The 24,454-nt window shown below is 49.8% G+C and overlaps 1 protein-coding gene across 4 annotated transcripts in view; it reads left to right on the forward strand.

The window, feature by feature from the left end:
* The window catches only part of COL27A1 (collagen type XXVII alpha 1 chain), a 189,185-nt gene that overhangs the window by 161,562 nt on the left and 3,169 nt on the right, over window positions 1–24,454 (forward strand). For all 4 annotated transcript variants that reach the window (XM_080401112.1, XM_080401113.1, XM_080401111.1 and 1 more), the window contains 22 exons: window positions 3,677–3,730; window positions 3,849–3,956; window positions 5,394–5,447; window positions 5,755–5,808; window positions 10,583–10,639; window positions 10,788–10,841; window positions 11,788–11,841; window positions 13,285–13,338; window positions 14,893–14,946; window positions 15,022–15,129; window positions 15,524–15,631; window positions 17,091–17,198; window positions 19,382–19,435; window positions 20,032–20,094; window positions 20,575–20,628; window positions 21,370–21,405; window positions 22,444–22,461; window positions 22,850–22,885; window positions 23,219–23,245; window positions 23,488–23,553; window positions 23,935–24,103; window positions 24,273–24,382. In XM_080401112.1, the coding sequence (XP_080257238.1) occupies window positions 3,677–3,730; window positions 3,849–3,956; window positions 5,394–5,447; window positions 5,755–5,808; window positions 10,583–10,639; window positions 10,788–10,841; window positions 11,788–11,841; window positions 13,285–13,338; window positions 14,893–14,946; window positions 15,022–15,129; window positions 15,524–15,631; window positions 17,091–17,198; window positions 19,382–19,435; window positions 20,032–20,094; window positions 20,575–20,628; window positions 21,370–21,405; window positions 22,444–22,461; window positions 22,850–22,885; window positions 23,219–23,245; window positions 23,488–23,553; window positions 23,935–24,103; window positions 24,273–24,382 (1,500 nt within the window). The remainder of the gene's footprint in view (window positions 1–3,676; window positions 3,731–3,848; window positions 3,957–5,393; window positions 5,448–5,754; window positions 5,809–10,582; window positions 10,640–10,787; window positions 10,842–11,787; window positions 11,842–13,284; window positions 13,339–14,892; window positions 14,947–15,021; window positions 15,130–15,523; window positions 15,632–17,090; window positions 17,199–19,381; window positions 19,436–20,031; window positions 20,095–20,574; window positions 20,629–21,369; window positions 21,406–22,443; window positions 22,462–22,849; window positions 22,886–23,218; window positions 23,246–23,487; window positions 23,554–23,934; window positions 24,104–24,272; window positions 24,383–24,454) is intronic.

Consider the following 24,454-nt stretch of genomic DNA (forward strand, 5'->3'; position numbering starts at 1 on the left):
GCTGTCTCTGCTAAAGAGAGTAAGAATACTAGGAACTTCATGTTGCAGTGACAGAGGTACCAAAAGATGCTAGATTCCTGATGTACATTGGAGACCCTGAATGAAGTTAGAATCTCACTGAAGTTTATCCTTATCCTTATTTTTTCCCCCCCCTTCTGGCTCTGATTTTTCCATCCCTCAACAGATGAGTTAGAAGAATGGAGAGAAAAACGATCTGACCTTTTTTGAAGGCTGCCAGAGTTGTTGCTGGGCTTGTCGTTGCCTGTGTAACGTGTGGCATGTGAGAGTGCCGTGATTTCTGGGAACCGTGCAGACCCCACTGTGTATGTGCCCTGTGAACATCTGGGATTGCGACAAGCAGCAACCACATCTGGAACATCACAACTAGAGATATCACATATCTGGGAACCCCAGACAAGTGTTGAACTGCCTCTGAATTCATCTGGGCAAAATTCCTGTGCCGTTGGAGAAAGCACATCCAGGAAAATCAGACATGTGGTAGGCTTCCCGCTCACCAGCAGAGCTCTGCTGGCCAAAGTCCTAGAAAGCGTGCTGGTAGAGCACAGAAATACCCTTTGCTGATAGAGCTTTCTCCGTTCGAGGAGCCGACTCAGGCTGTAAGATCCAAGCCACGTCTCTGCTGATGGAGTTGCCAGCGGTTTGACCCATTTATTTATACCAGCAAAGCTTTTAACCGGCAGACGAGAGCAAAGAGCTGTGAGGGAGGCTCAAAGGAAGATCTCCATGGCTTACTGCAAGTGACAGCTGGTCTCACTATCACTGACAAGAGCTGGAGATGCTGCCAATTTTTTTTTTCTCCGGCAACGTAGAAGGAGCCGCACCCCAGCTGGAGGACCCAGGAGAGCCTTCTGGAGTGGATGAACATCCCTGTCTATGAGGCCAATGCGTCATAAGGGGAAAACCCAGTACAGGGAGTTTACTGGAGCCCGTATCAGTGTTTGCACTCCATCACCAGGGAAAGGCAAGCTGAAAGAACCCAGATAAAATTGAGACCCTGTTTGAACATGGCACAGTCTTCTGTGGATCAGGTTTATTTTTGCGAGCAGGGCTTGGACCATCAAGGACCCCATCAAGTTGGGGTTCTGTTTTGTTTTTTTTTTCCTCTCCCAAGTGACTTTTACCCAGTGTCTACTTCATGATTAGGGGTACAGTATGAAGTTGAATGACGGCAGATTTTTAGGAGCAGTGTGGAAATTTTGTCTCTCAGATGGGAAGATTTAAGGCTTGAACCTGTCTTCTTAAAAAGCAAAGACATTTTCCAGTACAGGGCAGAAGCAAGTTTCAGTCACTGCTTCCAGGGGAGCTGTGTCTGGGTGCAGGGAACCAGGCTGTACTTCAAGCTCTTCTGAAGTAGCTCTGAGATCCTCATGACCTCCCCCTGTGATCAGGGTCCCTCTGCCCTGCACAATAAAAGGGAACCATCAGTGCACTGGTGTCTGCATTTTTTACAGACAGTGTAACGCAGCATCCTGGGGATGGAAGTATTTGTTTCAAGAGCTGTTACAGCACCACAGTTCAGGAGCATGTCTGAGTGTGCAAAGTTACTCTGCCGGAGAAGATCAAGGGCTTGGCCACCACTGGGGCCAGGAAGAGATTTAGCTTAAAACCGGCTTTCTCCCATTTGCAAGAAACATCTCTTGCCCGTGCTTCCAAAAGATCTTACTGCACAGCTGAGGGAGGCCAATGGAAAAACACTATGCAACTAATTAGAAATCCCAGTTGTTTTCTTATTTGTTCACATCTTGTGTTGACAAAAAACTTTTGTGAGTGATTCCACTATTCGCTTTCCAAATTTTCAAGCCACTAAGCATCACGGTCTTGCTGCAGAACAGGGTCTGTGAGCGTTATGGCTACTTCACTACACCCATCACAACCGATACATGCAGGGAAGTTGAGCAACCTGGTACCAGGTCCAGTGGTGAGCCAGCTGCAGGGCTGGGTGGGCATGGCCATCCCTCAGGCTGATGCTTTCCTTGGTGGGGATTTCTCTGTACTCATGACAAAAGTGTAAATCACGTGGGTAATGCTGGAGGCTTGGCACCCACAATTCATCTTGTATCGCAGCTGCTCAGCATCAGTGGGAAAATAATTCCAAAAGCAATCTCTTGGAAAGGCAGCAAAAACTAGCAAACAAAACCCCCAAGCAGTATGGAAGAGATGACAGAACGGGACTCGTGTACTCCTCGTCACGGACCTGTCCTTTAGGAAGCTCTAACAGTGTTGGCAAGGTGGGCTCTTGAAATGTTTGACTTAGATAAAACGGAGCTGTTCCCTTTGGGGAAGTGAAGGACCGGCACAATTCTTTAGGGCTGTAAGTCTGAATTACTCCTTTGTGTCACAAGCAGGCACTTAGGAGGCCCAGGTTTCAGATCAGAGTTGGAAAACCCTCCGATACGGCTGCCTTTGTAAGTTGCTTTTGTTCAGCTGAGACCACAGCATCAATGGCGGTGACAATTACACCTTAACTGGGAGGCGGGAGAGCAGTGGGAGAGATGCCGTGCTGGTGTGGAGATGCTGTTGAAAAGCTTGTTGCAATTGCCAAAAAACATGAGTTATTTTCTTCGGTGATGCTTGTGCTTCTTTCTGTCAAATCTAAAATATGTTGTCTGCCTCACAGCCAACGGGGTCAAACACTGAAGAAATGAACTCCCTGGGCTCCCTGAGGAGGGTGTGTGCTATAATTAGCTGCTCGTCACAGCTGATTGCTGCCATGTGCGTGCAAGGAGGGGTGGCAGGTTCTGCTGCCTGTGAGGCACCCACACTAGGTGTGCAAAGCCAGCCAGCATTTCTGTCTCTCCTTGCTGTGGGTGCCGCCTGAAGTTTTGCACCCCGCTCCGTTTCTAGACACCTGATCAGTATATTGCAGTTTCTATGTGCTGTGTGTTGCAGTAATAACAATACAAATAGAGGGAAGGGTTTTGCACTGTAAGCAGAAAGCTGTGTGCGGCAGGTAGATGGAAAATGAAAACATTTTACAAGGTAAAAACAAGGAGAATTGCTGTTGAGGCAATGGTCCCATTGCCAGTATCCTGAAACCCTGCAAAAAGCATTGATATCCAACCCAGCCGTAGCTGAGGGTGAAGGATACAGCTCTGTACAGCCGCCGTGCACAGCTGGCAGCTCTGTCTGCAGACCAGAGGAAACGCTTTGTGGGGGGCAGAGTAAATGCGTTTTCCACATTTCAGCCCTTTCTGTAGCAGTGGCTGGGTAGGTGCCATTTTGCAGTTCAGTGGGTGCTGTCTTCAAGGAGCACTTCTGAGAACCCTCTTTTGCATCCGTGAGGACAGAAGGACACATCAGATGAGAGTTCTCCATCACCCACCTATATTTGACGTGTGATCTGATGATGAAGAACGTCACCTTTCAGCCATGTAGCCCTATAGCCACGTGGGCACAGAGACCTTTCCACCGTTAAGCAATGGGATTTCCTTCTGCACGGGTTGGAGCAGCTCAAGAACAAACTCAGGCTGTGGTACTGTGAATCGTGGCCTTAACCTCGTGACTTCCCAGCCTCCTTGTTAGCTGCCACGGGAATAGCGTAGGATGGCTGAGGATGCTGTCAGGGTTGAGTGTACCAGGGAGGTGGCCTGGGAGTGGCTGGCTGGGATGGGACTACTTTGCTTTCCCATTCCAACAGCTCTTTTTGCTCTCCTAGGGACCAGAAGGGAAACCAGGAAAACAGGGGGAAAAGGGCAAGCCTGGCCAGAAGGTAGGAACATCTGTTGATAACGTCTCCTCCTCCGGATCTCCCTTTCTTTGCTCATCTTTGATATTTATCTGTAGAAGCGGTTTTGTCCTACACTGATGCCGCTGCTTTTGTTCTGCAGGGCATCAAGGGCTACCAGGGGCAGCTCGGCGAGACAGGATCTCCAGGGAAGGAGGGGCCAAAGGGAAACCAAGGCCCCAAAGGATCCCGAGGTACCCTGGGACCTATGGTGAGAAGAGCTCTGCGAAGGGTTGAACGCAACACGCAGAAACGTGACTAGCAGTGGTGGACACAGGCCCGAGTGAAGCAGAGAGCCCAGCAGGGCTTCAGAGCACAGACGTGCTGTGAGCTGGGTTTCACCGACCCTTGCGCAGGAGACCCTCTGTGGGGGTGGTTCTGGTGGTGCCCCGTGAACCCAGCTCACGTTGCATCGTGGCGGTTCTTCACCACTCCCCAGATGGGCTGGAATATCGGGGATTTTTCTTGAGAAGGGAGTGAGCTGATAAGCTATTTTTTACTAAGATCTTTCCCTTTGAGACTGCACACTCATAGCAAGAGCTGCTTCCAAGTCAAACTGTGTTGTTATAAGGAACTCTGCCTTGGACTTCTGCCCTGTTTCTACACCCACTCTTGATCTACTTAACTAAAACACTTGCAGCAAGAAGAAATACAGCATGGGAAAGGGTTTGAGTTAGGGACTGAAGGTGAGGCTTGCAGGGAGAACAACAGCAGTATGGCGGAGAGGGAAGAAAGTTTATTTGCTTTAGGCACATGAGGCACTGGGACAGCGGCGGTGGTGAGCACCTCCTCACGCAGTACAGGCTGGTAAGGAAACTAGATTTGGTAAACTTTGTGAAAAAGCAGGAGTTATTTATGAACAAGGAATCATGGTGATGTTTCAGAACAGTAGCAAATGAGTGATATGAGTGATGGAGTAATGGTTCTGCTCATAGTGCTTTCCTGCACTAAAACTTATGGCCTCCTCATATATCCTCCCTTCATATTCCTTAGCAAAGCCTCCATGGATTATTTCATAAGGAAGCGAAGCAACATCTGAGCAGCAGTCTATTGGACTGAGCACGTCTCTGTCTTGTGGAAAGAGCTTTCTTCCACGCTAAATGGGATTACATGGAAAGTTTGCGATTCACTTTAATCTGATGATCTGACTTTAAACCCTTTTGTTCTGTCTGCTAAAGGTGCAATAAACAGCTCTTGCAGTGCCCTCATCACAACCCAGAAAACTCCTGGCCTCCGAACCACCACCAAAAGTTTTCCTCCCAACAGTTTAGGATTAGGTCATGCATGAGAAGGGTCTTGCTGGTGGACTTCCTAGCACAAAGCTAATTTGGATATAAAAATATCCAGAAGGGCTGATGAAGGGCACACACTATGCAGCCATTTCTGGTAGCAAATGTGAATGAGGTGGGGGACCTATTGCTACAGCCTGGCAAAGACATAGAAGGGACTCCTAGCATCACTCCCCGTGTATGAGTGGGTAAAGCCAAGCAGGAGCACTTCAGATGGCCGCAGCAAAGCTCACCCGTGGCCAGGAGAACAGGTGGCTGCACTCCCGTGTGGAGCTGAGCTTTGCATAGTCCAGCACATCCTCTTCTTAGGTCATACCCACAGGCTGCTCTCATGGTGCTTTCTGTGCTTGCCTCTCCAGGGTGCTCCAGGAAGGATGGGTGCTCAAGGCGAGCCTGGCTTAAAGGGTTACCAGGTAAGGATTTCATTTTCATCCTCCAGCTCCTGTCTGTTCTCAAACGCAGGAAAACTGCCACCCCAGAATGCAAAATAGTTCTTAACCCATGATTTATTTCTGATCTTGAGTTCAGTTTTGTTCTCTAGTCTCTGTTTGCACCATCACAACTTCTCCAGATGTGTTTGGTTCAGCTCTGCCATGACCCACATGTCCCTCCAAAGCTGGGATGCACAACACAGGGCTTGCAAGATCTGGCAGCAAAACAGGGAGGACCTTCAGTCAGGCGGCTCTTTCCATCTCCTCACGTGCTGTCTGCTCTCCACAGGGGCATGCAGGACCACCAGGGCCAATTGGACCACCAGGGCCGAAGGGGGAAAAGGTAAGTTCACAGACTTTAGCCACGTCCTCTTCCGTGGCATGGAGGCTGAACTGAAGACTCTGTCCTGCTGCCGTAACACCCATGCGTCTGCACCCTCCTCCTCTGCCTGCGGTAGAGGCAACACCCCGACAGCAGGGCCACCTACACAGCCTGTGCTGCAGCCTTGCTGCTGCAGATCCGCACAGGACACCCACGCCACTAGCACGCGCTTTCCAAGCACCACGTGCCCTTGCGCGGCTGCCTGAGCCAGCCAGCATGCGTTCTGGGGATGAGTTTTTCCTGCATCCGCAGAAATCCTGCTCAACCCCCAAGCCAGAAGAAATCAGGCTAGTAGCTTTCTGTGATGGAGCCAGAGCAACACCCTGCACAAACCAGCTTATCTTCAGCTGCCCGTCTGTGCTCAAACCAGCCGATACTGTGTCGTGAGCAAGGCAGAGCTGGTCTCCTCTCTATTGCCCTCACTCCGTTTTCCTCATTGCCTGCCACCCCCTTACCTTGCTCATCCCCCCCAGCCCCTCGATGAGCTCCCTTGCTGCAGCTGGCCTGAGTCAGAGCCCTTTTCCCACAGTGGCTTTCCCCTTGTGTTTTTCCCTTTTTGCTGAGTCAGCACAGCCATAACCAGCTCAGGCTGGAGAAGTGACTCACGCTGTAATGGTTTCCTGTCGGAGTTGGCTGCGGGGCGCTGAGGGACAGCCCAGCTGGGCTGGCTGGACTCGCCGGAGCCCCTCGCGTGCCTGCGGCAGCGACGCTCCCTCCCTCCGTGTGGGAAGGGGAGCGATGGTAACTGGGACTGCTCGGGGAAGCGATGGTAATTGGGACTGGTCGGGGAAGTGATGGTAGTTGGGACTGGTCAGTCGTGGGGTCCTCGTGAGGAGGAAAGGTGCACAGACTCCTTTCGCACATTTTCCACACCCCAGCACCAAGAGCGCGTTCGGCTTTCCCTCGGCACACGGTGCGATTGCAGCTGTACGTGTGCAAGCCGGAGCTTCGTGGCTTACAAAGGAGTTGGTGGAACAGAGATCCCAAGGGCTCGTCTTTGCTGGGGCTGTGAATGTGTCCTTCCAGCTCAGGCTCCTAGGTGTCAGGACGCCCTGTTCACGCTGCTGCCTGTGCTCTGCCCCCAGACCCCTTGCGCAGCAGTGGATCTTCGTGCTGATGGCCGGGAGTCCGTGGGGCAGGGTGAACCGTTCTGTCCCGCTAAGATATTCACAAGCCTCAGAAATTTTGCTTTGGGGATGAACAATGGTCATGCAGCTTTTTCTCTCATTTCCTGCTGCTGAAACGCATCCATGGAAGAACAGCTGGTGATGTTCCTGCTGCTCCACACCTCCATCGCTCCCTTGCTGAATTTCCTCTCCTCCCCCAGCATTTCTAACGCTGTCCCATCCGCTTCCCGAGCTGCACCGCTTGCTCTCCCAGACTTCAGCAGCATTCCTCCTCAGGTGCATTCTGCTGAGTGGCCGTGTGGGAAGTGGCAAGTGTTAACCAAGCACTGCCAGCCCAGGATACCAATGCCAGAGCTCATGACAAAGCACGTTGTCAGTTGAGCGCCTGGCTAGAAAGCTCCCATGGTTTCAGTAGCAAATGATCCCCAAATTATTAATCTAAAGTGCTCAGTGAAGCACTCTCCCCTTCACCAACAAAATACTCTTCTGCAAATGGACACTAGAAGAGCACTCCTCAGAAACAACATGTATCTGGTGTCATCAGAGCACAGCAATGCTGATGATAAAATGAATAAACTGAAGCCTGACAAAGACACTAAAGCATCTAACGCATCCTGCTGAGAACAGGCAGGTCCATTAATGACCACTGACAGCCAGATCTCATGTCTTCCTGGAAGGTCATCAGGTCTGCTGGCACCTTGCTGGAGAGAGCTCTGTCTGAAGGAGGAGAGCACAGCGTGGCATGCTGAGCCTCCAGCACCGTTTCCTGCAGCATCCAGGTGCTCCATAAAAGTCTTGCATCTAAGTTTTCTTGTCCATTCTTCCTTCTTATCTCCTAAGAGTTGCCTGGATCCCAGCCTAAGGATAGATGGGTTCCTTCCCTCCAGACATCTGTAACTTTGCACACACATGTGAACATGAAAATGGAAGCCTGAATCTGAGAAGTGAAGAGGAAAAAGGGACCATGGCTGCTCTGTGAGCTTCAAACAAAGTGGTAAACTTAGCTGTGCCCAAGAAGGAGGATGTATAATGGTGGGGAAGGTCTTCCCTTTTCCAGAGAAGAAAGCGCCTTAGTGAGAGGCATGTATTGTGGAATCCAGCTCCCTTGTGCCATGCCAGCCAGCTACTCCGCCGCATTTAATACATTTACAGCTCCTCAAAGAGGCCTTGCTCAGAGCAGACGCCTGCACTTGGCAGCTGCTTAAAGCAGTCCAGATGGGATCCTTTTAAAAATTACAAACTGGTGTATCTCACTTTGGGAGAGGAGCCAACAACAACAAGCTTTCCCTTCTCCATGCATTTTCCATTTGTATCCCAACATGTTTACTTTGCTGCCCTTTACTCTAACTTTTTTTTCACTGCAACTTTCCAAAGCATTAGCGCAGACCTTTCATCTCCCTCTTGAGCAGTTGAGGCATCAGGAAGTCCTGGAGGAGCTCAGTCTCGCAGTCCTAGAGCTGACCAGGCTGCAGGATTTTCTCAGTCAGAAGACAAAGGACAAGGTAGGAATTAGACTCAAGAGATCACGAAGCCACAATTCAGCTGTGGGGAGAAAGTCTGTGAGTCTTGATGCTCTTCAAGGGTCTCCAGAATTATGAGCTTTCTTTGTGTTCATGGTGCTCGTCACAGCTCCCAGATGGCAAGGTGTTCACATCACATTTGGGAAGAAGCAATCGGTGCCAAGACTTCTGCATAGTAACACGTATACTGGGATTTTTAATTTTTTTTCTCTGAGTCTTGAGAGAAGCGGTGGCTTTGTTTTCCTTCTAGCCTACATTCCTTTGATAGTGGCTAGAAAGCAAACCAGTTGCCAGATATTCTGCTGCTGACTTCAACCAGCAAGTTCAGTAGCACTGGAAACTGTTGGCAGAGCCTGTTAGGCATTGCTTTTCCTTCTCTCTACTCTGCTACCCAAATTTCTCCATCCATGTTGCTCAGTACTATGTTCTCAAGCCATCCTGGCACAGTTTCTCCCTATATATTTCTTCTACCGTGATACCTCCTCAAAACTCCAGGCAAGCATGCTGGAGTACCCCACCCAGCACACGATCTCTTAAAGGCAATAACCGGTGCGTACATATGAAATCCTGGTGACATTCATCCCACACGTCACAGCTGCAGGGAAAGAAAATGCCGCTGTCATCAAGCGTGTAATGGAGAGGGGTGCGCTGAGCTCTTTGCTGTCTGTCAAGGTTCACTGCAAGAGATTTTGCCAGATCCTAAGCCTCATTCCACCAAGCTGTGAACATCAATCCTAGTGCTCAGCCGTGAGAAGTCAGTGTGGGTCAGCGTGTCCCTCAGCAGTGGCACAGCCCAGATTCCAAGCCGTGACCCAGCTCCTACAGAAAAGAAGATACGGGCTCCACTCTCTGAGCTTTTTCACGGAGGGTTATTCACTGCTCCAGGTGTGCATTACCAGACATCACATACAAGCAAGGCACCCTAAATGCCTTCTCCCAGAGCCAGGATCACTGAGAAGTTGCTGAAGCACCCTTACTGTCAGCAGCTGCAACTCAAACAGAAGATGAGAGTAGCCCAGAGAGAAAGTTAGACAGTCATAAATACACCAGAAAGGGCTGACACAACCACTGAGAGTTACAGAAGTCTGTGGAAAACTTGGCTCTGCATAGCTGTGGAGATTTGGATGTTCAAGGCTCTAGGTGAACCCCAAGCACTCCAAACACAGCAGCTCTGCTGTGCCAGAAGCCCCCCAGACCTCCTCTCTCCAGTAGCTGCAACATCAAAGGAGCTCTGAGACATGTTCATCCTAAAGAGCCAGAGTGCCGGGGACTCAGAGATATGAAGTAGCCAAAAACTGGAGGAGCTGGAATGTAGCAATCCTCTATGGAGAGCAAAGAAACAGCCGCCTCTGAGCCGGACTCCAGAGAAAATAGGACACCATGACCCTAAGTGACTTATACAACAAAATTAAAAGAAATAGTGTCTGTGTTAAATCTTGAGGGATCTCTCTGTGGATGTTTTAGAGAGACCTCAGTTATAAACAGTTTGGGTGACGTTATCTGCCAGCCAAACCGTGAGCTCTGAGCTCTTGCTGGGGAGCAAGTGGAGGGGCTCATGCAGTGAGTGTGCAAGGGGCTGACCCTGTCACCTGAGCAGCCTAAGAGAAGCCCACAATGGTGACACAACCAGGGAGCCCATCCAGACCACCCTGGTTCCCATGACAGCCTGGACAGCACTCAATGAGGGTGGGGAAGTCCTTGATGAAAGAGTTTGGTTTAACTGTCAGCAATAAAATTCAGAGGCAGAGAACCATTTCCCATGTTGTTGTAATTATGTGCTTCTTGCTTCGTTTTCAGAATTGCTGAAAATAACCCTTTGCACCTGGTTCCTTAGGGAGGATGGTTCAACCGGGCAGAAACAACCACCGTGAAAGCCATGTGAAGAGTCCATGTAGTCTAGGTTGTGAAAAGTAAAAAAAAAAAAACAAACAAAAAAAATTGTTTAGACTTTCTTTGGATGAAAAGTTAATAAGTCAACAGAGACTTTGACTTAGGGGCCCACAATATGGGACGAGTGAACCGGGTCTGTACGGAAGCACCTGCCATATAGATGCTGCCTATATTAATAGTAGCATTTTTTTTTCACAGGGAGAACAAGGCGATGACGGGAAGGTAGAAGGCCCACAGGGACCACCTGGAGACAGAGTAAGATGTTAAATCCCTTCCCTACTCAATCCTGGCCTGATTTTTGCAGGTGGATTAGTTGGGTTTCTTCCTTACTGTGGAACATGCACAGGCCATTGCGATATTGCAGATGACATTGTTTCCGTCCACCTTAACTCTTGTGTTGTAGGGCCCTGTTGGTGACAGAGGTGATCGAGGGGAGCCTGGAGACCCTGGTTATCCTGTAAGTATTTGCAATACATGATTCAGAAATGTTTGTCTTGAGGAAGTTCTTCCAACCTGCATCAGCCCGCAGAAGGTCCACCTTTTGCCCAGTAGTCACAATTCGTAACTCGCTGTTGTCCCTGGTCAGCCGCTGCACGTGGCCATGTTTCAGACGAGTAATTCAGGTAACTTTACCTGAAATGGTAAAAATTTTGCTGAAGGCAAATGTAGGTCCTGCAGGTCAGCACCTCACGAGGCCATGCACCTGCCTAAGCACACTAGACTGAAAATGAGCAGGACCATCTCATCAGAGATATCTGTGATTATCAAGAAAATACCTTGGGGAAGATGTGCACAAGAGTGGTCATGTCGATGGTGGACAAAAGTCAAGACTGATGTGCCCATGGCTATAGACTTTCTTGGGAAGATCTCTGTTAACTTGGAGGTTTGGAAGCTTCCGAAATCTTACCGAGATTTCTCTCAAAAACAACACCAGGGGTATGAACCGATCCCCTGTGCTCCTGATGCCCTCTGTGCGGGACAGCTCCAGCCAGCTGGTGCTGATCTGCAAAGGCTCGGTGGACTCCTACCTCCATCCAAAAGCAGCTGGTCAGAGCGACCCCTTACAGGAATGTACAGAAGAGTTTAAATTCACCAGGGTAGCAGTGCTGCTGCCTGATTTCGTAGAACAGCAGTCTCCAACTGTTTGCTGACGTTAGTGCTTGTGCTTAGGGGCGCATTGGAGAGCCTTCTTTACTGCTTAGATGGTGATTAGCAGTTCCTCTTAGCTAGTTCTTTCCAATGAGAAATCATGGAGGACGCACACTCCAACGTTTCTGTGTTAGCAGGATGCAGATATGTACACCTTCTCCTGCCCCGTACAGCATGTTGCATCCATTTTTGTTTCCCATTGCCACAAAAGTATCCAAGAACAAACGTGTTCCCTCTGGTTTTTTTTATTTAAGGGTCAAGAAGGGCTTGATGGAGAAAGAGGAAAACCTGGACAGCAAGGCTTACCTGTAAGAGATACTGCTTCATTGTAAGCTACCCTATGTCACGTGCATGTGAAAAGGAGATGCAAAAGGGAGGGAAGGTAGGAAGGGCTGCAGTGAGGGGCGTGTGGGGGCTGTGAGACACAGCGTTTCCGTAAGCCAGGCCCACGGAGGGGGCATTTGGGGCCACATGTTGAGACTAACAAGTGGGTGACTGAGCAGGGGGTGCTCCCAGAAGCCTGTCTCCAAAACTGTCTTTTCTGAACGCTCCAAGAGGGACTGGAAATGTCAGGTGATGGGTGGTGGGAGGTGACAGTGACAGTGAAAGGGTCTGCTTGGAAATGATACATTTGGCACACTGCTGGTGAGAGCTGGTCCAGCACAAGGTGAGAACGTATTATTCTGCCCGCATGGTGTTCCCTCTCAGACCAGTACCTTTATGAAAAGCTCAATTAAATCAAAATTTAAGGGCAGGACTTTTTATTCCCTTGCTACCCATGGCAGCACCTAATTTGTGTGAGGGGCTATTGCAAGTGTGAGTGCAGCAGCACATTAGACATGGTTTGTATTGAGAAATAAAGTTGAATCTATTCCCGTTCTTTGTAGGGCTGCTGGGAAGAACAGATGCTATTTTGGGGTAAAGCCTTAGTGCTCTGTCTTACGGCCTAGAAATGGGTAGAGCCGCTGCGTTCCCCAGTAGATGCAGTTTATCCTGAGTGGTGGCAGCCCCTCAGATGTCGCTAGTTTAGATGGAAGCGGGAGCTCTGGATTGTCTTTAGTAAGAGTCACTAGAAACACATGGCTCAGAAGCAAGCGGAGGAAGGAGAGCTCTGCAAGTGGGTCCTGGCTTACCTCTTCTTTGATGTTAGTCCAGAAGTTGCCCCTGACACAAATACACACAAGAAATCCCTGGATGGCCAGAAGAAAAGGACATGAGGGAGGACATGCATGATGCGGAGGAGACCACTAAGACAGCAGTGAAATACCCTCTCCACTTTACTCCTCCGTTGGCAGCTCTCTAATAGCTGACATCCAGGCGAAATAAGGAAGGGCTGCAGCGTGCAAGAGGGAGGTAGTACCAACACTGAAGATGCCATCCCTGTATAAACTCCTCACTCTGCACGTAGCTTCTGCAGTACCTTTCTCCAAACGGGCTCCTTCCTGCCCACTTCTCGGCACTGTTTTCCAGGCACCATCTGGGAGTCAGTGAATGATTTCCACGAATGCAAACGCCACCCAAGCGAGGGGGTAGCATTGCTGCTTCCCCAGTTGACACCCTGTTAAATGCTCTCTGGAGACAGTTCCTTGCTCCTTTTTCCCCAGGGGCCCTGTCTGAGCACAGGCTGTTCCCCTGAATTGTTTCCATACAGTCAGCATTGTTAGGGCACAAAAAATGCTGTTCTTTGTACTTCGTGCAAGGTCCTGCCAGAAGAGAATTTCAAGCAGATTTCTCTTGCTTATGTTTTGTAGGGGGATCCTGGACCACCAGGCCAGCCAGGAGCAAAGGGATCCAAAGGTGATGTGGTAGGTTTCAGTAGGGTGGATTTCTAGCATCCCAAGTTTAAAGAAAACGTCTAAGAGGACTCTCATGTTTTTCCCCAGCATGTGTGATTTGGCCTATGGTCTACGCCTTGAAAGGCTGTGGAGAACCTAGTGGGAGGGCTGTAAACATGTATGTGAGTGTCCAAGCCCAATAGTTTGTTGGCTTTGTGGAGCTGGAGAAGATCAAGAGAATTACAGCTCCAGTACGATGGGTGAATCTTGGGCAGGTCTTTAGTCACTGCCATGGGTTGTGTCCCTTTCCCGTATCCCTGTTTGTGGTGCCTCCAGCCACAGCTGGCTCGTCTGTCCCTAAGGAGGTCTGAGCCAGGCAAGTGTCTCTCTCTTTCACTTGAACTGTAAATATTTCTGGCTTGAAACCTTCCAGATTTGGAGCCCATTTATCCATGCAGTTATGTTTCTTGGAAAAGTCCCTCTAACTTCTTGCCTTTATTGAGCAAGAAAACACAGTACGCTTGGGTCCTTCAGGGTTCACTGGGGTATCTCATACCTACTCCTGCCTCCACATCTGGCTATAATGACAGCTTGCTAATTATTCTCACAGATCAAGGACATTATTTGCTAAAACATAAGCATGTGATCTCAATACTCAGCAAATTCTTGCACCCTTTTGGCAGATGTCAGGATTTTTAATCTGACGCTGCTGGGGTAATGCCAGAAGATAGTTTAACCTACAGTAGGCGTTCTTGGCAAAAAGTGCACCAGGTGATAAGATAAATAAACTCAACCCATCGATGGACAATGTGGAACTGCCTTTGGGTCTAATGAATAGCAGAGAAAGCACCCCCAGGAGCATTTCTTTCGTGTAGCTGGCCTGCCTGGTCCTCTGCAGATGGAGAAACAATGCACAGAAAATGCAGTGCTTCAATTTAAAAGTGCTTTAGTGCATGACCTCACTCAGAGAGCTCTGGTGAAGGTGATGAGGCTGAGTTTTCCATTCATTCTGCAGAAATTAATCCTTTTTACAGCTAATAAACCTCAGGAGTATTTCTTTTATGTCTTTATTCACAAAGCAGCATTGCAAATTTTAGACACAAGATAGCCTTTGCATTTCCATTAACTTTCCAAAATAGAGGGAACTACCTTGCAGAGAAAAGCTCTTTACTGAACGGCCTGCAGAAGAGTTGCTGGGTCCTTGGTTCAGCACGGTGCTGTCAATGAACTGACAGAGGATGCAGGTTTTAAGCATCTTGTTCTAATGTTTGCCAGTGCACTGAGTCCTCCCTTGAGTTCATCCTGCTTTATTTGTCCTCATCTGCTCTGTATTAGGAAAAATGTAGGTCCTTGCCTTCTAGCTATTCATTCCTGCCCTAGAACTCTCAAGACGTACGAAGAATCACTTGTAATAAAACCAAATAGCAGTTCATTCCCCTGTGTTGGAGCAACTTACTTTATAAATCTCCTTTTTAGAAAACTCTTTCCAACCACTATGCAAAAGCGCACCCTGAAGTCGGGCTCCCAAGTGGAGTTGTGCTAGAACTGCTGCAATTTTTGATGTCTTTCTTTTTATACTTGCAGGGTCAAAAAGGAAAGCAAGGAGCACGGGGCAATGCAGGGAGCAGAGGCTCACCGGTAGGTAAAAATTCAGTTTTCTGCCCCAGGAAAGGCTGTCCAGGAGCTCCATCACTAACACCTTTATGATTTTAGGGCATCCTTGGGCTACCAGGTCCTCGAGGAGTGGTGGGAAGGCAGGGTCAAGAGGGTGCCCCTGGAGTGGATGGAGTGCCGGGGAAGGATGGCGTGCCTGGGATGCTGGTGAGTTTGCAATTGTAACCTTGTAACATCAACAGCAAATGCAGCTTAGGAGCTGGAAAGCTAAAAAATAGCACAAGAGAAACAGATCCAGTCCAGCTATAGATATTCCAGTTTACATGTACCCAGAGTGGATCATATACTCCTCTTCATATCTCACATGCACATAGAGGCAGCAGCTGCCTTTGCATGGCCGAGTTTGTAAATAAACCTGTGTTTCTAGTCTGACAGATACTTGCATGCACAGACTTCTCTATGCATCGCCGCAAATGCACCCATGCCCAGATGCACGGTGCTTGCGGAGGGCAGAATCACACCACTCCCCTGTCACCTCAGAGGCTTTGCAGAGGTGGAAAAAACATCTTGTTTCATAAACTGTTTTGGGCTTCTTTTCTAGGGAGAGCAGGGTGATGATGGGGAAGAAGGTGTGACAGGGATGCCAGGCAAAAGAGGGAACCCTGGCATACCAGGACTCCCTGGGGCACAGGGACCACCAGGATTCAAGGTGAGTTTCTGACTCCCTAAGATACTGCTACGCGCAAACCAGTCTGTGAGCCTGTTGTCTCGAGAGCTTGGATTCTCCAAGGTCTAATAAAGTCTCAACTCCTGTTGCCATCTTTCACATAGCAAGAGGCTCAGTAGATCTTTCTCTCCACCCATCCATCCAATCCATCCATCCATCCTTTTCCACAAGGTTCACAGCAGCTGAGTGTCCCAGAGACCTTCCTCCTTTGTCAAAGGTCACTGAGCTCAGAAGCCTACAGATACACGTACCCACACTACGAACACTTTAACCTTCTTTCATTAGAAACCTGACTACAATACCATGGTCTTGGAGAAGTTGCAAAGGAACTGTAGGATGTCCGGGATGGATGGCTCCGTGGGCAATCCAGGTGTCCTCTAGCTGCTGCTCTGCGAGGCCTGAACTGCTGAAGGGAAATTTGTGCTGCTTGGTTTTTAGCAGATATATTTACAGGTTTGGATTGGCTGGAACCGGTGTGGGCTTGGACATCGCTCTGGGTGGAAGCCGGGACAGGCTGCTTTAGTGACCCTGAGGTTTCTTCCTGGTCCTTGCCCTGGTCCAGGCTGGCCGCAGGATCTGAACTGGGCCAACAGCAATTCAGCCGCTTGTAGAAAGACTCTGTAAATAGGAAGACTCCAGCTGGGTTTGGAGGGGTGATCGGCTCGGATGTAAATCACGCCTCCCGCAGCACATCGTCCTTAAGCTGTCACTTGCTGCCCTCCAGCTGCCTCGGGCAGAATAACAGGCTGCCACCGGGCAGGGCGGAAAGACCCTCGTGTCACCGTGACAGGCTTGTTCCCTGCCTCCAGGGAAATGTGCCCCTTTCCCAGCAGCTCTGCCATCCCAGGCTCTCGCCTTCTTTGCTCCTCTCTCCCAGTCTGCCCCAGATGGAGCAGCTGGGGCTTGCGCTGCTCCCAGCGCTGGGCAGCGGGAAGGAGGTGGGGACGAAGCGTGGTGGTGGCTCTCGGAACCCCTCTCCTGTCCGGGGGCTGCGGTGTTGGTGCTGGGGGAAATGTTGGCGTTGCAGCCTCTGGATTCAAGTCCTCCCGCTGAAGGCTTGGCATGTCTTCAGCATTTTAGATGGATTAATTATCAATTGCCAGCCTGCCGGGGGAAGAGATGATGGGAAACTGCAGGGCAGGACAGACAGCACACGGAGGCGCAGACAGAAGCATTTCACCCCCTCGCTGTCCTTGGCCCCGATGCAGGCAGTACAGCTCTGCTGAAGCTCCTGCTCTGCGTCAGGCTCCGGAGGGGACCTAGCCGTGCCCATCGCTGGTCTCACACTGTGCATCCTGCAACAATCCGCCTTAGCAGACCTGAGGCGTCTCCTGATGAAACCGCATTCCCTTTTCCAGCTTTCCATCTATGGCTGTTTCGACTGAGTGTTGTTATATTTAGCTCCTGTTCTTTGGAATTACTTGAATTCTGTTATTTTTAGGGTGAAAGAGGATTGCCTGGACAGAGTGGCCAAACAGGGAAGCGAGGATCATCGGGAGGAACGGGCCTTCCAGGGAGCCCTGGCGAGCCGGGACCCAAAGGACAGCCGGTTAGTGATGGACCGGGCTGGCCAGACCTGACTCCAAGCTGTCTCCTGCAGGAGGGGGTGCAGATCCACAGGCTGGGGTAGCAGGGTGAACCCTGGGAGGGTCTTTTACAGGGGAGCCCATAACTAGCTTGTGTGTGAGTGCACAGCTCTCCCCAGCGTGCGCGCTTCCCTGCTCTTCACTGCTCGCTTGCGCGCAGAGCTGCCTGACCCACGGCCGCGTTCCCCAGGACAGCACGACTGCTCGCGTCATCCTCACGCCTGAGGTCACGAGGCTGTGGGGTGTGCTGGCAGCCGGGCTGCAGAGCCACCGCAAACACCCCTCAGCAGCCTCATCAGGAGGGCTGTTACGGGAGCAGCGCATGGAGCCGGTGGGAGGTGGTGGGTGTGCGGTGCGAGCTGTGCACCCCCAGCCATCCAGAGGTGCGAGCCGAGGAGGGTCTGTAGCCCTGCCAGGGCATGCAGGAGGTCCAGGAGCAGGCGTCACCAGCGCAGGTTTGAGGGCGGTGCAGCTGCGAGTTCAGAGCACCCCCTCCAAGGCAGGCTCCTAACCCTGCTGCTCCCATTTGCGGTGCAGCGGGATTGCCCAGGTTAGCGCTGATGTCGGGCTTTGCCGTTGGGAACGCTTCAGCTGTTTAGATTGGGACCACCATTGGGGGGGCTAGTTAGGCCACGGGTGTAAAACTAACATGAGGAAAAGAGAGATTAGGACTAATACAAAACAAGGAACAAGGTGAACCCCAACTACCTCAATTAAAATGTACTTGTTTGTATAAGTTATATAAAACCCTGTGAGGGCGGTATTCAGGCTGAAAGCCGGTAGCCAACAACACAGCAGCAATATTGCTTTGCCTCTTGCGTCCACAGGCAGCAGGTTCCTTTGCCCAGCGCTGCCGCTGCCTTCCTTGCTGCGTAACTGGTGACCAGGTTCCCTCAGCAGAGAGGACTCCATGGTGTTTAAAGACTTGTGACTTCCCATTTACTTTTGCCCTAAATTCCTTTAGAAAGAGGGCTTGGTTGGTTCTCCTGATGCAGGAACATCCTTAGTCCTCCGTTAGTAGCAGTTTTCCTTTCCAGGATCCATAAATGGGCAGTTAAATCAATTTGTATCCTTGGAAAGTTTTTTATGCTCCACTGAGTCCAACCAAGCTCTTTCTTGCCAAGCAGTTTCTCTCTGTCGTGGCAGGAAAAGCTCCCTAACAGTGAGGTCTCTTGACTGACTCTGGAATAGCCTTGTAATAGAGGTGGTGGAAACCCCATCGCTTGACTCATTTACAACTGGGCTGAACGAGACATTGTAAAACATCCCATAAAGTACAATCCAGCATGGGTCACATAGTCCTGCCGAGAGTCCAAACAAGCCTTTTCCACCTCTCATGTTCCTAAGGCTGTAGATGAATCATCTGGTGTATGTTTCTGACCCTTTTTTTTTTAACGTTGAATCATTTTGCATTTTGACATCTGAGAAGCCCACAAATATCGAAGGACGTACATCTCAAACATGGTGAAATGAGGGTGTTTACGTAAGGACATGCTACCCAGTGTGGGGTTTTTTATTCTCAGAGTGCATGCTATGTGCTAATCCAAGCTTGATGGCCTTCCAAATATTTCATTTTTATTTTTCCTCAGAAACTGAGCAAAAATCCCTGCACCGTTTTCCTGGGTTTGAGTGGGAGGTTATGTTGTAGGAACATGCACTTCTTTGACAACTTGAATGACCATAGTTTGAAACTATCCTTAAGTGGGTCAGTCCAGCTGGTATTAGAAACAAAAGAAGAGCTTGTTGAAAAGTGCTTTGAGGCTTTTTTTTTTTGCAGCATGAACTTCCAAGACCAGTCTCAGAGTAGATCCTCTCCATCCTGCTTCTGCTGTGGTCCAAGCTAGGCAAGCGTCTGCTAGAAATAGCGTAGCTATGCCTCCCATCTCGGGGGGGGGAAAGGGCTTAGTCTGTGAGCTCTGAGTAATCTACGAGTCTATGAGATCTTCTGGAGTTGCTTCTAGCCCGATGTTTGTTTAATTCCTCCTTCAGATTTCTTTCATACCTCTTCCTCATCGTTCCTGCTTAAACTGAGGAATGCTAATGGATTTCTCTTCTCTGAACGGCCAAACTCTTGGAGTGACCAGCCACTCGGTGTGAACTTACTGTTGTTCTTTGTTCTTGTGTTTGTCTTGGCTGTTGTTTGCAGGGAGACTTTGGCGAGGCAGGATTTCCAGGGATTGTGGGCATGTTTGGGCCAAAGGTAAGAGGCTGTCTTGTGACCAGCTGGCTTTCTAGCCTCCCTTTGCTGGAGGCGGACAATGCAATACTTGTTGCAAGGACCTTATTAGCAGCTCTGCAGAAACGATTGAAATTGAATTGTGATTCCAACTTTAGTTTATTATGCATCTTCATTTGTTAAATGAGTATGCATTTACACATGCTTTGTTGGAGCTTATTCCTGTTAAAATGGGTTGATGGTAGAGGGAAAAGGGCTGTCCTACAGACCCTGGAGCTGTTTTCCCCACCTGAATGTCTTCCAGACACTTGTACTTCCACCATCAGCCGTCGCCCTGTACCTGAGACACTGATATGCGTTCCTAATGTTGAGAGCCTTGATTTGAAATGTAGACTCATTTAATCAGCATATAATTTTTCTGGTGAAAGAGGACAGCTTTGTTTTCTGTAGAAAGTAAAGGGCTTGCAAAACAGGAGTGGGAAGAGAATTTTTTAAGATTTTGACCTTCCCATTCCCATATACAAGAGACAGCACCTCGGTCCTTGCAGCAGAGCTGTAAGCAGGGGCATAAACATGGGGTATGTTTATCGAGGGGACCCAGCATCTCATTTTTCTTGCAGGGCCCCCCAGGGGACCTTGGTTTCAAAGGCATTCAGGGACCACGTGGGCCGCCTGGTCTCATGGTGAGTGGTTTTTCAGTTTGTTTGGTTTCGGAGGATTTTCTTCCTTCCTCCCCCCTCTGTTGCTGTGAGGCTGCAGGGTGCTGTCAGGCACACAGCCCACTCGCTGTTCACCGCATGCCCAGCAGACAAGCTGTGGCCGTGGCACCACCTCTGGGCCACCAGAACGTGGCTGTAGGCAACCACGCGTGCACGGGTCCCTTCTGCCTTGGGGACAGTCGTGCTGCTGTGACCACTGCACAAACCACTCCAGCGACACTGAAATCTCTCTGTTTCTGGAATTTCTGAGGTTTTACATGGGTTGTCATGACTGTACTGTGAGGGCTTGTATCTTTGGACTTGCATTTTGAAAGTTTTTTTATTTCAGCTACAGCGAATCCCACGATCAGCAGCAAAGCGATTCAGTGTCTTTACTGAGTCTGCCATGGCAGAAGCAACCGCCAGCTCCCATGTGAGGGTTCACACATACTTTTTCTTTTCTAGGGAAAAGAAGGAATTATTGGTCCACTTGGCATTCAGGGTCCCAAGGGAAGTCCAGTAAGTATCGGTGCTTTTTTCTGCCTGTATTTTTTAGAAGAGTGCAGTGTTTGAGATCCAAGATGCTTGAGGCCAACATAAGTAAATCCCAAGTCCTGCTGTAATGAGGGAAGCGAAACGGACTTTAAGATGAGCAGCTTGAAAGAAGCAGGTTTAGTCTCTGGCAGTATGTGTAGTTGCAGGGATGTTATTAGCTTAAAAGTGAGGAGCAACTCTACCTAAGTGCCAGTGTGTCGATAGATTGGCTCAGACTAGAAGACAAGAATGTTACTGCAGTTTTTCAAAAGCAAGCTGCCAGAATTTCCAAAGAACTTGGCCTGAGGGGGGACAAAAAAAAAACAGAGAAAAACACCCTCCAAAACTGATAAATGTATTAAACTGGGAAATTAAGCTCGGTTCTGGGAAGTGTTGAAAATCCCTGGCTACCCCAGAATGCCAAAGGCACTGAGCAGAGACTAAAGTTCAGGTCAGTGCTTCATAAAAGCATGAGCATGACGCTACTCAGAGCTCGGTACAGAGGCTGCTGCTGGCAGAGATGAAAGCCAGTGAGATAAACTTGGACATTGCCAAAACATCCAATAATGGCTATTTTTTTGCCTTGGGATGGGTGGACCACTATGACAACCTGGGCTGATTTTTTTAAAGATGCACTTGGGTCCTTGCAAGGGGCTTCTGGGTGGGAGCACATCCCAGCAGCACAGCTTGCTAAGTCACTGACAGCCGCCTCGTCTGCTTTAACAGGGGCCCAAGGGAGACAAGGGCAGCCGTGGAGAAGTGGTAAGTGCTGGTCTGCACGCTGGGGCGCGTCCTGCGTTAAGAGGGTCCCTCTCTCCGAGCAGCTGAGTCATGCTGGGCTCCACTGTACCTGCATGGGCTCTGGCTCAGCATGGTGGTGGCACCAGGCTCCCACAAGGGCAAGACATACACGTCTAGTCACGTATGTGCATCCACATCTGCACATACACACCCACTCTGTTGTTGAAGTTTTACGTCGCCCAATGACACCACAAAAGCTAACGCTTTACCCTGTTAGCAGTGGCTGTGGCATCTCTAGGAACAAACCGCAGTGAGCAGCAGCTCAGGACACCACAGGCCACCCGGGCCAGGGGCACGGACCTGTCTGGGCAGCCGGGGTGCACCCCCACAGCTGGGGGAGCAGGGCCAGGGCACGTGCTGCCCTGCTGCGCTTCCTCCAGTCCCATCCTTGCGGCAGCTCTGATGGACTTGTGCACCTGCTCATAGCTCCTTGGTGTGCTCACTGTGCAGGGGACGTGTGGGGTACGCTGGCTACGTGTTGATCGTCCTCCTCGTTACCCATAATGTGGCTCTGGGTTGCTTCCTTTAGCAGCCAGTGGTTGTTCCAGTACGCAGGGCATTGGTCCAGGCATCAGAACCCGGCACGCACAGCTAGTGCAGAAGGCTGTTTCTGTTTCATGCCTTCTTCAAACAAGACCTCTTACAAGCACATGTCCCACAGACACCAAAAGTCCCAGTGCATGTTTCTAGCAGGCCAGGGTGCTGCCTCTCTTTCTTCTTGCTCACCACTGTCCACCCCCGGGGGCACAGCAGAGGACAGGGGGCTGCGGGGACCTGAGCCCCAGGGCGAGCGTTTGCTGGTGCCAGGGCCGTGAGCAGCCCTTGCCGCAGCCACCTCTCTGCTGTTGGCCCACACTGTTGGCCCATGTTTTCCACTGTCCTTCCAGCACAGCACCCAGCCCTTGCACAGGCACCCTGCGAACAGCTCACAACCCTACAGAGAAATTCTGGTTTATTAATGAGCATCTTCTGACAGCTTTTGCCTTTTTTTTTCTGCAGGGTCTACAAGGTCCAAGGGTAAGTATTTGAAATCACTTTTTCTGACTAATATATTATATTTAAATAAAACAGTTGCTTTTAGCAAATGTAAAGCTGCAGGGTAGGTAATTGTGCGTACAGGGAATGTGATAAGTGCCTGGGGATATGGCGTTAATGATTGTTAAGGAGCTACAGGCTGGGAACGAGGGATGCAGTATGGACCAAGTGCAGACAGATGCACCTAGAGGTGGGAGAAGGATGAAGTGGGGCCACCTCCTGTCTTCTGAAAGGTTTGAGGGAGAAGATGCTGTAAGATGTCAAAAGCCTAGAGGATTTCAACAGGGAACAGATTCATGCTGGTGAGAACCATGAGAAATGGAAATGTAAACTGGAGGTATTTCACTAACTGATGCCACTCTGTCTTTAGGGTCCTCCAGGCCCACGAGGACACCCTGGCCCTCCGGTAAGTATATGTGGAAAGAGTTCAAAGACATTATTGAAACAAGCTAAAGTTTTTGCCAACATACTCTCCAGAGGGACTGTTCACTCACTGGAAATTAGAGCTTAGCCCCATTCCTTGTATGCAAAAACGTGTGTGTGAATGGTCTAGTGTTTCTGGTGCTTTAGCCTGCACCATCTCCAAGTACTTTATAGAGACAGCATTGTTGGCTGTCTGACTCGTCTGCATTGAGGGACTCCAAGGGGAAGAGGGTTTCAAAAGGACACAACCGAGTACCTTTGCAATAGTGACTGCCCATCTTTCTGGCTGATGCACCTTTTTTGCTTTGATTTCTAGGGACCGCCAGGAATTCCAGCCTCATTTGTAAGTTGCTGTTTTCTGTATGTTTTTTAACAATGATAATAAGTCATGCAGAGCCAAGGTGCTGATGGGACACCCAGAAGGAGCTGCTGGGACCCTGGAGACACACACTTGGGTCCAGCAAGAGATGCTGTGTTAGTAGAACAATGCTTGAATTGCAGCCCTAGACTGAGAAGCATTTGCTCGCATCAGGGTTTGTTCAGGTTCTAACAATATCAATTACCATCTTTTTCACCCCCCACTAGCAACAAGATGGCTTTGGGGCAGCTTTCCAGACACTGATCGACTCAAACACCGCACTCAAGACAGAGGTACGACAGTACTTTTGAACTCGCTGGTCCTTGCTGGAGCTGGAGGCTGGGAACGGTCACAGCGTTGCTTGTTCTTCCTGTGTACTCAAAGTTTATACACAAAGCTCTGATTCGTCGCTGTTCTTGTGGAATACCTGGGGTTTATGCATGCAAAGATCCAGTTAAAGGATATGGGTTTGTTTATGAGGCTTCAGACCTCATGACTTTGCCAGCACTTCAGAGATGCCCTGTTCCAGGCAAGGGCTGTAGCTCACCGGATCCCAGCCAACACAGCCTGGCTTTGACCCACTGAGTTTTCCCACAGAAAAAGCAGAAACCCTTGTGGTTACAGCACCCGGTGCCCCCCAAGGCACACCTGACTTTGCCTCCTTTTCTCTCCAGGGTTACCAACATCCAGACCTTCTCATGCTGGACCACGGAGGGGAGATCTTTAAGACTCTACACTACCTCAGCAACCTCATTCAGAGCATCAAAAGACCCCTGGGAACCAAGGAGAACCCTGCACGCATCTGTCGAGACCTCATGAACTGTGAACAGAAGATGAACGATGGTAGGAAGCCCCGAGAGTGCAAAGGCTGCATCCTCCGCAGGGCTGTTCCACATGGCCCAAACTGGTCTCCTTCCCTGGAACCAGTGATGCAGAAAACAAAACTTCCCTTTTCTCATCCACAGAAAAGGTTAGGTGTCCTTGTTAATCCCAGAATCCTCCGTTCCTTCAGGTACCTACTGGATTGACCCAAATCTTGGCTGTTCCTCGGACACCATACAGGTCATCTGCAACTTCACCAACGGCGGGCAGACGTGTCTCAGCCCCATCACCGTCTCCAAGGTACACACAGCTCAGCCCCAGCGTGGCATTTCCCATACTACTATTCCAAAATATTTACCCAGGGGTGTGTTG

The sequence above is a fragment of the Falco punctatus genome (assembly GCF_963210335.1).
Source record: "Falco punctatus genome assembly, chromosome: 9".
Lineage (NCBI taxonomy): Eukaryota > Metazoa > Chordata > Aves > Falconiformes > Falconidae > Falco > Falco punctatus.